Source organism: Sinocyclocheilus anshuiensis, unplaced genomic scaffold, assembly GCF_001515605.1.
Source record: "Sinocyclocheilus anshuiensis isolate Anshui unplaced genomic scaffold, SAMN03320099.WGS_v1.1 scaffold2319, whole genome shotgun sequence".
In the NCBI taxonomy this organism is placed as follows: domain Eukaryota; kingdom Metazoa; phylum Chordata; class Actinopteri; order Cypriniformes; family Cyprinidae; genus Sinocyclocheilus; species Sinocyclocheilus anshuiensis.
This window is the reverse complement of record NW_015539850.1, coordinates 8712-20529: the sequence shown is the minus strand read 5'-3', so window position 1 is coordinate 20529 and position 11818 is coordinate 8712. Positions and strand designations below refer to the sequence as shown.

At 36.6% G+C, this 11818-nt stretch overlaps 1 protein-coding gene across 4 annotated transcripts; it reads left to right on the top strand.

Moving 5' to 3' along the window:
• The first annotated feature begins 1245 nt into the window (after positions 1-1245).
• LOC107684629 (tripartite motif-containing protein 72-like) lies at positions 1246-11345 on the top strand. Of its 4 annotated transcripts, none has more exons than XM_016480925.1 (12): positions 1246-1360; positions 2007-2099; positions 2468-3016; positions 3129-3226; positions 6247-6414; positions 6509-6647; positions 6744-6779; positions 6931-6995; positions 8275-8658; positions 8742-8885; positions 9957-10196; positions 11105-11345. In XM_016480925.1, the coding sequence occupies exons 2-12, from the start codon at positions 2027-2029 to the stop codon at positions 11231-11233; spliced, it is 2025 nt and encodes a 674-aa protein (XP_016336411.1). In that variant the 5' UTR covers positions 1246-1360; positions 2007-2026; the 3' UTR covers positions 11234-11345. The 4 variants fall into 4 exon arrangements, with proteins under 4 accessions (XP_016336411.1, XP_016336413.1, XP_016336410.1 ...); XM_016480927.1 differs by having other exon boundaries at positions 2468-3021; positions 3131-3226; positions 6753-6779; XM_016480924.1 differs by having other exon boundaries at positions 2468-3021; positions 3131-3226.
• Positions 11346-11818: the final 473 nt, after the last annotated feature.

Genomic DNA, 11818 nt, shown 5'->3' with positions numbered 1-11818 from the left:
TGTGTTCCAGCTTACTCCAAATACAGCATAACAGTCCATCAGGTACAGTGCAACAACATTAATCACGTAATTCATTTTAATCACCTGTAGTCCTGCTTAATTCTGAACGTGTTTTTCAGACATTTTACCCTCATCATCATGTGGCTTCACCAGTTGTGGGTGTCATGCTGTAATCACTGTGTCCACTAGGGGGCAGTGAACACCAGTTTCATTTCTGTGTTCATTGGTCACTTTATGTTTAAATTTGTCATTAATGTGTGTGCCTCTGCATGTGCTGTGAATTGAGCTCATATGACCATTTTTACTGTTTTAATGGAAATTCATGGGTTTATTGTGCTGTTGATAATTTAATACTGAGTGTTCAAATCACTGAGGGTAACTATGAACAATTATAATAGTGATGATTGACTTAACAAGCAGCAGCAAATATGCTAATCCTTTCACTCTTGGGAGTAAACAACTAAATATACTAATATACTAATGCATTAATTATCTAACCAATTGCACTTGCAGCTGATTGTGTCTGTCCATTTAGACAATTTAACATAGAGGGGTTTCATTAATATCCTTATCGATTGAACCTAGAATTAACATGTTCAGTAATCAGTGATAACTAAAGTTACTCATCATTGGTCTGTCCATTTAGACAATTTAACATAGAGGGGTTTCATTAATATCCTTATAGATTGAACCTAGAATTAACATGTTCAGTAATCAGTGATAACTGTAAAGTTACTCATCATTTAAGTCATCGAATGATGACTTACTGTAGTTTAATTCAACAGCTGAAATTTTTAAACATTGATCAGTACAAATACCGGTGACTGACCAAATTTATTCCAAAATTTAATCTCAAAAAGACCTTTGTACTGATCTTACGAATTTTAGTCTTCAGAGTGTCTTCAGCGTCATTCATTTCATTACATTCACTATATTATATTATAAATACATTAACAATTCAGCATTTATGAAACGTTTTCCTGTGTATTTACATTATTGAAGGCATGTTGTTCAGCATTCTGTTGCCAATTTAGTAATTTTGTTGCTAGATTTACGAACAAACTCTTCACAAATGTTGTCAAACAATCAAGCTTTTGCTGAAATCTCTTCTTCATGAGCTGACAGAAACAGCAGTCCCAATACAAACAGAAACGCATAAACAAACACACCGAATACAGGGACAGATTGAAATGTTTAAATACAGGAGGAGCTCTGACATCACTGTAGTTCAGTGAGAGACTCGGAGAAAGTGAAACGAACTTGATCAGAAACAATATGGACTCCTGAAACGATCAAACTCTTCAAACAGCAGAATACTGAATCGTTCAAAGACCCTTGTGAACACACCTGATACTCACAGGTAAGTGATAGAGATATAAGAGAGATTGTCCTGAACAGGTTTCTAATGGAACTGGTCTGGTTTAGTAGGTTTTATGTCAGACTGGAATTAGCTGAACAGAAGCAGGTTTAAGCGTGTCAAATACTCAGCTGCTTTAGTTGTTTACTGCACTGAAATAATATCAGAATTATATTAAAAGTATGTAATTTGATTGGTGGTAAAGCAAAGTTAGTTTTTTGTGTCATTCGACATAAAGACTAAACAGGAAGTAAATGACCTGCAGACAAACTGAACACAAACCTGCAGCTGAAAATCACTTTAACATTAAACAAGATGAGGATGACTCTTAACCATTTAATATCTTTTGCTGAGAGATGCATGTAATTTTCTATATACTGTATATATATATATAATCTAAAAATTATATCACTTGCTCTTTGTAGTCTCTTTAATCTAAACAGCAGGTCCTAGATCAGATTGTTCAGTGAGTTTATGAGTCACTGTGTTTCAAAAGAATGATTGTGTTTCCTTTACTATCACTTCTTACATGAGATATAAACACTTTAATGTATATTGATTTAATTGTCATGATCCAATTTGTATCAAATCTGAAAAGGAAAATAACTTGTACTGTAAAATACAGTATTATTATTTTTTTCTTGAAAAGGCTTGAAGAGATAAAGAACAATGGCAGAATCTTCACCAACATCAACAAAAGCAAGAAAAACCAGGAGACTGAGTTTTGACCATGAACCTCCATGTAAGTAAAAAATCCAGAAAAACACTGTGTTTATGAATGAACTTGACTTTTCTCAAATAATATTGAATAATTACTGCAGATAATAAAATAATTTCAGCTTGAATCAATTATGGTTCATGTATTTATTTATTTGGTAAGTGGTTGTGTAGTGAGCTTCACATTTGCGTTCTGATCAACTTTTCTGGGTTGATTTCGCAATAATGACAAGCTGACTGTACATGATCTCATACATATTCAAGTTTCTCCAAAGTCGCCACTCTTTGTCTCTAGACAATCTTTATATTCAACCAGCTTCATGAGGTGCATCATGGAATTCATTAAAAACATTATTGGAATTCACACTAATCCTAAATAATGTCTCTTTCCAGTCATGTCATCCTCCATTAGTTCACTGACTGAGGAGCTTCAGTGCTCTATATGTCTGGACGTGTTCACTGATCCAGTCAGCACTCCATGTGGACACAACTTCTGCAAGACCTGTCTGAATGAACACTGGGACAACAGCCAGACCTGCAGCTGTCCATACTGTAAAGAAACATTCAAGCAAAGACCTGATCTCAAGATTAATACCACACTCAGAGAGCTCGTAGGTGACTATAAAAAGAAAAGTCCTGAGAAAAAGCCTGAAGTTCTGTGTGACATCTGTGAGGAAAGAAAGCTGAACGCCCTGAAGTCGTGCCTGGTGTGTCAGAGCTCTTACTGTGAAACTCACCTGGAGCCTCATTTGAGAGTGGCACTTTTGAAGAAACACAAACTGATGGATCCTGTGAATAATCTGGAGGACTATATATGTCAGAAACATGATAGTCCTCTGGAGCTGTTCTGTAGAGATGATCAGACGTGTGTGTGTTTGATCTGCTCTGTGACAGACCACAAGAACCACAACACTGTTCCTATAGAAGAGGAGAGCGAAGAGAAGAAGGTAGAAGTTACTAACAAAACTGCTTTTGCATTTTTAAAACATATTGTAAATTTCCTCAGAAGACAGTAAATCTGTTATGATAAATGTGTCTGTGTTGTTCTCTCTATAGACTGAACTGATGAAGACACAGAAAGACATGCAGCAGATGATCCAGGACAGAATCAAGAAGATTCAAGACATCAAACACTCCGCAGAAGTCAGAAAAGTGAGTTTATTAAATTAAAGTTAAATATATGTTATACGTCATTTAGCTGTGTCTCTCCAAAAGTCCTGATATACAGTCCAGCAGCACTTGGACTTTTCACTGTTTGTGTCACTCTGCTTGTCTGTGCTTTGTAGCAAATTAGCTCAAAATGGAAATATGTATAATTAATTCTAATGGCCTTCAGAATTAGGCTTTCAGAATTAACTGTAGCAGAATTAATGTTACGATTATTTAGTCTTTTCGTCCACCTAGCAGACTGTATAGTCATTTATCAACTCTGGTTATCTACCTGACCAAGAAAGAATAGCTTTCGTACTGTATACAGTGCTAGCAATAACTTAGCATGTAGCAATATCAACGTTTTAGTAACTCTGAAGTGTGAGTAGCAAAAACAATAATAAACGATACTATGAGTAACATAAAACTATGAGCAAAACACATGCATACACAATGAAAAGAAGTAAGGAAAGAAAGAAGATCAAGACTGGCAGTATTTAAAATCAGTGAGCCAGAACCTAATGAGAACCATCAGATCAAAATCAAACAATATCACCTTAATAAAAGGGTCAAAACTTAGAAATGCATCTAAATATTTGACAAATGGTTACTTGCACTGGCTTTGTTGCTCTCAGACGTCCTGAGCCATGGGCATCAGGACTTTTTGGCTGAAGTCTCCTATTGAAAATGGCAGTCCTCAGACCCGTCATCTCCTTGGAAGACTTAGACTGACACAACCAGAGCCTGCTCGGGGCAGGACCCAATGAGATACGTTTGGCAGGGGCTCCCACACCACCAGGTGACCTACTAAGGGAATCAGTCTCTCGAGACTGGCCTCTGGTGTACTTAGAGCGGCTAGCTCGGTGCCCTGAAGCGGAGGACCGGCAGGGGATGGCCGATCTAGCTGCTCTGGAGACCTCTTAGGAGGTAGCCAGCCTCCCAGAACCGCTACGTTTCCGGGTGGATGCTGCGAGATGCGCTCACTGGAGGCCACTGTGCCCTGAAACACTGAGGGTGGCAGGGTTGACAGGCCGGTCTTCTGAGGGCACTGAGGAGAGACGGGCACCGTATGATGAGGTGTACACCCTCAGAAGTCCTGGGCCGTAGGTGTCCTTTTAGTCAAAGACTATCTAGCGAGAATGATGGTCCGCAGATCCACTTTCTGCTTAGAAGCCTTCGGCCTGGGAGTGCCGCTCTGACTCCAGATATACTGGGGGAGAATGAGAAGCGATGCTTCCCGAATGAGGAGCTGGAACACAGCTAGGGCTGCTCCCGCCCAGCAGCCCCTGAGACCTGTGTCCAGCATTGGAAACTGCCTTAGGGGTGATGCTGCAATGGGAACAAATAGCCCACCGGTCGTCTGTCCCACCTTAGACATCGCCCTAAAAACCTATTCATTCAGCCCGTCAAATAGAATTTTTTTTAAAAAGGGCAGATGAGCTGGAATGAAAAATGGTTAAACCCATGCTCTCAACACCACGTTGTGGAGACAGGGAAAACCGGTAGGTCCCGACATAGCAACTCCTCATATTTTGCTGACCACATCAGCCTCCTCAGAGGAAGAGAGGTATAACACCATGCTCTAACTCGAGAATTTTTTTATATACCAAGAGAGCGCTGTATTTAGAGAGTGAGGGAGGAGAAAGGGTGAGGCCCATCTCCGATCCCTCTGCTGAATAATAAAAAAAAATATATATATATATACAGTATATATGTATATGTATACAAAATATATATCTAACTTCTCAAAGCCAGATGAATATTCATCATTTAATTCCTTAGACTTAAATGCAACAAAACAACCAGACAAGTGAACACGGTCTGATTATAATATATGATGTAATAAAAAGAATTGTGATAAATAGCCTGCAAACGCATTTATACATTATACATTTGGAAAGAGAGAGAAAAGGAACCGCCCATCTGCTCATAGATTCCCCCGAAATTATTTGCTGCAGACCCATAATGCATGCGTTGCCTTGGCAATGCGCGAGCCACTCGATTTTAGATTGCATAAGACTTTCTTCCCTCCAGAAGAAACGCCAGTGGGAGCAGAGCTAAACATCCAAGGCAGGCCCGGCACCAGAGGGGCCCCCTCTCCGGGCCGAGGGGATGGCCGGACTTTAGTTTTGCGTGTATAATAGTCTAACTGATTGCTATTAGATGGAAAAGCTGCCCATAACTCCTGGTCTATTATCTGTTTTCTTCGTAATAATAAGGACCACCAAATATGGACTAACCCAGCTGTTGGGTTACATTTTTTAATTACATTTTTAACCCAAAAGTTGGGTTAGTCCATATTTGACCCAAAGTTGGGTTGAAACAACCCCACATTTTTTAGAGTGTATGTGTATTGTGGGTCCTAAGTCTTGTCTGTGCCACAAGAGTAGTGGCCAAATGGTGATGGAGGGGATTCATCCCTTCCTTCTTGGAATGTGTTTGAAGCTTAAAGAGAAGGCTGAAAACTGTCCTGGTTAGCATCAGTAAGATAGCAGAGATAATAACGATCTTTGAGGAAGATGTTGAAATTAGACATACCAGCATCAGACCTGTAATTTCATTGTAAAAGGGAAAAGGGAAATTTTACAATGCCTGAGACATGATCCAGCGGTGAGTCATTGATTTCGATTCATTCACTTAGAACGATTCATTCAAAATTACTGATTCATTCAAGAACTAATCACCATACTTTATTTGTGGCTTTGTTTGAGTCCTTCAGTGGTCGAAGTGAATATAAACATTATTAACTGACATTAATTTGTCTAAAATATAAGTTACTTATATAACATCTTGTTTACTGAATTGTTGTATAAAAGCAATATCACACTCACAATCGAACTATTGGTCTGAATGTCAACACGACTGATGACTAGTAATATGACACCTCTCCACAACAAGGCACATGATTTGAGGAATCATTCAGTGCAAACGATACACGATGACGTTTATTCTTCAGTTGAGAAATTTTGAAACCCATTAAAACACTGAAGTATGAGCAACAGTAACAGTGATTCTTTTCTTAGGGATTTTATACTGATCTGCTGGAGATGATGGAGGAGCAGCAGAAAGCAGCAGAGAAACAGGAGGAAGAGCTGATTGAAGAGCTGGAGCAGGAGATCACTGAGCTAAAGATGAGAAACACTGAGCTGGAGCAGCTCTCACACACTGAAGATAACCTCCACCTCCAACAGGTCAGTCAACATGATTTCTCTGATCAATGATAATGCAGGATATAACACCAGAACACTCCCCATGCTGAAGGATTTCTCCGCTCTCCTGCTGTAGATTCACTCATCCCTGTGCAGCCCTAGAAACACCAGGAACTGGCCTGAGATCAGTATGAAGACTCATGAGAGTCTGGAGACTCTGAGGAGAGCTCTGACTCAACTGAAGGACACTATAGATGGGAAACTCACACAAACTGGTACATCAACACATACACTGATCAGATAGAAACATGATGATGTACTCAATTATTTAAATATAACATTAGGATCTGATGATGTTTTATTCTCATGTGTCTCTACAGAGCTGACGTGGATGCAGCAGTATGCAGGTACAGTGTGCTGTCTGCACTACACTAGTTTACATTCATACACTCACAGCTTCATGACTGCACTATTAAAAACTGGATTAAATATTGAAAACATTGTCACAGAATATCTGTGTATTGTGAAGTTGTGATTCAATTTCTCCTGTATTCTCAGTGGATGTGACTCTGGATCCTGATACAGCTCATCCTGATCTCATTCTGTCTGATGATGGAAAACAAGTGAGACATGGCGACATTAGACATTAGTAATTAATTAATGTGTTAATGCGATAATAACGTGTTAACTTGCCCAGCCCTAAAAAATAGACAATAGATTTAAAAAAGTATCACCTGAATGTATTGTAGAATTTTATTATATTGTTTTTGGTGAATTTTGTTAATTTTAGACTTTTGCTATTCACTTTGTTCTCACATGAAGACCAGCCATGCTGCTGAAATAGCGTAAAACAAAAAAAAATTAATTTATTAAAATAAATTATTTTGAATTTATTTTAGTAAAGTAAATAACTTATTTTAATTATTAATTTATTTTTTTAAGAATAGTCTTGCTGTTGCCATGGCATTAAAAATATTAATTAATTATTTAATTAATAATAAATGACACTATTTTTAATAAAATAAATAATAATGTATTATTTTAATTAATTTATTATATTTTTAAATAAATGAAGAAAAGAAAATAAATTAATTATTTATTTAAATTATTTCGTTTTTTATGATAGTCTTGCTATCCTACATATAGTTTGGGTCACAAATTAAATTATTTGTATATATTTCATTTTTTATTTACATATGTTCATTTCTATTTATATACGTTTTATTTTAATTCCTTATATGATTAGTTTGCACTGAATAGTTCAGCTGCATTTTCTGAATTCTGGCTGGCAGTTCAGAGAGTAGAGTTACTGTGACGATTGCAGCGCATCCTCAGACACCAAAGAGGACCGTTAAGGAAACAACTAGCTCTTGTCTCTCTTTTTCTCTCTCATTTAATCTCAAGGTTAGTTAAATTAATAAAATTTCATACCAAACTGTAATTTACATGTTTTAATGTCCAAATAATTAGTTTCAATTGATTATTTGTTTTATGAATAATTTTAAGACACTTACAGTATGTCATAGAAATGTTTACTCATGTATCACTTACCTAAAATACTCACTTGAGTTGTTTACCTGAGATACTTACCAAAGTTTACTCATGTATCACTTACCTGAAATACTCACTTGAGTTGTTTACCTGAGATACTTACCTGAATTCAGGCCAGTTGTGAGTAAGAATTAGGGCATTTCTGTACATTTGGATAAGGTTGCTATCAACATTATTTAGTTATTTATTTATTGTGATTTGATTTAAGTATCTATACAGTGTGTATTCTTTTTTTTTTTGTTTATGAATCATTTTGTGATTCAAAGTGTCTTACTGACTCTGAAATACATATATATATATATATATATATATATATATAAGTATAATGCATATCTTTCTCTGTCTCACTAGCCGTCTGGTCTGAGTGGCCCTCGTCATTCCGGTCAAGGTCAGCGCGGGAAGGAGCCGCAGAAGATCATGTCGAGTGTTTCCCTCACTGAAGATGTCCAGCTGAATAAACTGGAGAAGGTCTGGAAACCGTCAGTGAAGCGCAGCGGCCGTGCCGACAAGGACAAGCCCGAGTTCTTGAAGACGCAGGAGCTGTTCAAACGCATGGAGAGCGTGTTGAATCAACTGACGCCGCAGATGTTCCAGCCGCTGATGAAGCAGGTGACGGAACTGACCATCAACACCGAGGAGCGCCTGAAAGGAGTGGTCCACCTCATCTTGGAGAAGGCCATCTCTGAGCCCAACTTCTCTGAAGCCTACGCCAACATGTGCCGCTGCCTCATGGGGGTGAGTGTGAGCCGAACGCTGTGATCACAAAAGCAGCTCCTGCAGCGTCTAGTCTGTGTTTTATCATCTGTCTCTCATCGCAGCTGAAAGTTCCCACCACGGAGAAACCTGGAGTGACGATAAATTTCAGGAAGCTGCTGCTGAATCGTTGTCAGAAAGAGTTTGAGAAGAACAAAGATGATGATGAAACGTTTGAGAAGCAGAAGAAGCTGGATGCTGCCACAGGGGTATGAACAACACACACACACTTGAGCACACTGATATGTAGGGGTTGTGGCAGAGCAGTCTTTTTACAATTTTTCTGATTTAAAATTGATTTAAATTTTATTTAAAAAAAAAATTCAACTTCGAGGTTTGCTGTGCTTGTTTGTTGGGCTGCACAATTTAGCCAACTATTTTGTGATTATATATATCAATAACAACTGTTGTTATTACTTAATAATACAAGAAATATTACTAATGTAACATTTCACTGTAATATTACAAAAAATAAGAAAAATGTAAGAATTTAAAGGGAAAATTTAATAATAATAATTTTTTTTTTTATTATTATTATTATTTATTTATTTTTATTTTTTTATTCATATTTTTTTAAAGGTCCAGGTTTTCTGTGCTTGTTTAGGCATTTTTTTCTGTGTGCGTGTGTGTTGTTAAAATAATACAATTATTATTGTTGTTATTATTTAATAAAAAATAGAACTATTATTATTGATGTTATTATTTTTTTTTAAATACTACTGTTGTAATATTACACTGTAATAATAAAAAAAATTTTTTTTTTCCATTTTTATTGTATTAGTATTGATTTTTGCTTTTAGTGGGGGTTTTTTTCTTTTTTGTATTTTGCTTTTTTTATTATAAGTCAGTATAACGATTGCTATAAAAGTATTAAACAAAATAAATATTAATATTATAATATTTTATTGTACAAATAAAAAATAAAAAATGTAAGAAATGTAATTTTTTTTTACAGTAAACTGTAAAATTACAATACTAATATTTATGTCTTCATTTTTTCAAATGTTAAATCGTGGAAAATAAACGCCCTTCATTCTAACACATGCAGTGTATGTTTTTACATAATCCGCAGCCTTTGTCGTTTCATAATCAGCAACGTCAAATAGCACGACATACTGTACTGTCACGTTTGATTGCTGTTTTAAACGTATTATGATTTGCAATTACGATTTATATCAAGAAGACAGTATGCGAATATGCATATATTTATATGTATATACTTCTATATTTACATAGTACAAAGGCATTTATGACTTCACTTCCTGTTTCTGCCCCTTCAGGAAGAGGAGAAGCAGAGGCTAAAGGAGGACCTTGAGGACGCCAAAGAAAAAGCCCGCCGACGGTCGCTAGGCAACATCAAGTTCACTGGCGAGCTGTTCAAGCTGAAGATGCTGACGGAGTCCATCATGCACGACTGCATCGTCAAACTGCTGAAGAACCGCGACGACGAGAAGAATCTGGAGTGTCTCTGCTGCCTGCTGTCTACCATCTGGAAACATCTGGACCTCGAGAAGACCAAGGTGACACACGCTCATTACGTAACTTTAAAAAAAATACATTTAAAATTTCATATAAAATTTAAAAAAAATGTAAATTAAAAATTATTAAAAATAAAAAGAAATAAAAACAACAGAAACATACAACAAAATGACAAAAGTAAATTATAAAATATGTAATGATGTTAAAGATACTAAATTAAAAATGGGGGAGTGAGGCAATACAATTATTTTTATTCCATCTTTGTGAGTAAGTGAATGAAGTGACATGTGGCTAAGTACAGTGACCCATACTCAGAATGTGTGCTCTGCATTTAACCCATCCAAGTGCACACACACAGTAGTGAACACACTAGTGATGGGAAGTCCGGCTCTTTTCAAAGACTCGGCTCTTCATTTAGTATCACTCGGAGCCTTCTATTTTAGCCCAATTTAGCAATTGTGAATGGTTTGTGTGTTGGTAAGCAATTTTTTATTCAGTGTTTTTATAATAGCCTTATTTTTATGCATCATTTCGTTACAAAAAAAATATCAGGTTGGCATTCAGAAATATCAGATGCCTCAGCTTGGGTGTGCTGATGCCATTTCTTCTCTCTGTGATTATTTGTCCTGTTTTTGAGAAGACTCTCTCTGAGGGGACCGATGTTGCAACAATGCAGTGTCTTCCTACCTTAACCAACGCGCTTGCGTTTAAATCCAGCTCCCCCACCTCTCACCTCAGTCATGGTATTGAGGGTGAAAGAAGGTGCTTGTCATTGTCTTCCCCCACCGACACTTCCTGCCGGACCTGAGACTTGAACCCATGACCTTTGGGTTACAAGTCCAACTCTCTAACCATAAGGCCACGACTGCCTCTCAAGGAGCAATATTAAAATCTTTATTTCAATAATATATAATTTAAGACTCGTGCATATATTTTTTTGTCTTTTCAGCCCCGAATGGATCAATATTTAAACCAGATGGAGAAAATTATTAAGGAGCGGAAAACCTCTTCCAGAATTCGCTTCATGCTGCAGGACGTTCTTGATTTACGACGGGTAAACCGTGGAAATAGACTCTGAGTGTGTGATCATTTACTTCCTTATTTCATATTCCTGGCATTATTGTGAACAGTTCATTAATGCACATTATTCTAAAATAAAATGTTTGGCACCTTAATCTTTTAATTAAAATTAAATAACTTGAAACTAAGGTCAAAATTGTGGAATATAAAGATTAATGTTTTTGAATGAAGTCTCTTCTGCTCACAAAGGCTGCATTTATTTGATCAAAAATACAGTAAAATTGTGAAATATTATTATAATTTAAAATAACTGTTTTCTATTTGAATATCTGTTAAAATGTAATTGTTTGCTGTGATCAAAGCTGTATTTTTAGCATCATTACTGCAGTCTTCAGTGTCACATGATCTTCAGAAATCATTCTAATATGCTGATTTGCTGCTCTTCATAAATACTCTGCCTTCTTTCCCTTTCATCTCCACCTGATAAAGTGAAATTGGCTGTAAAATATGGTCAAAAAACAAAACTATGGTGACCTTAATAAACTGTTGTATCAAGGTAGTGGCTCCCCTACAGAATGTTCTGTGATATTACTGTGGTACATCTGCTGGTAATATCTTGATATACTGTATATCATAGATCTGC

What these genes read in the sequence shown, in the direction of transcription:
- LOC107684629 (XM_016480924.1), top strand. Translation starts at nt 2,027, where the DNA reads ATGGCAGAATCTTCACCAACATCAACAAAAGCAAGAAAAACCAGGAGA. An exon ending in GTGGATGCAGCAGTATGCAG is followed by an intron (nt 6,780 to 6,930) that starts GTACAGTGTGCT and finishes CTGTATTCTCAG; the next exon opens with TGGATGTGACTCTGGATCCT. An exon ending in AGCTGGATGCTGCCACAGGG is followed by an intron (nt 8,886 to 9,956) that starts GTATGAACAACA and finishes CTGCCCCTTCAG; the next exon opens with GAAGAGGAGAAGCAGAGGCT.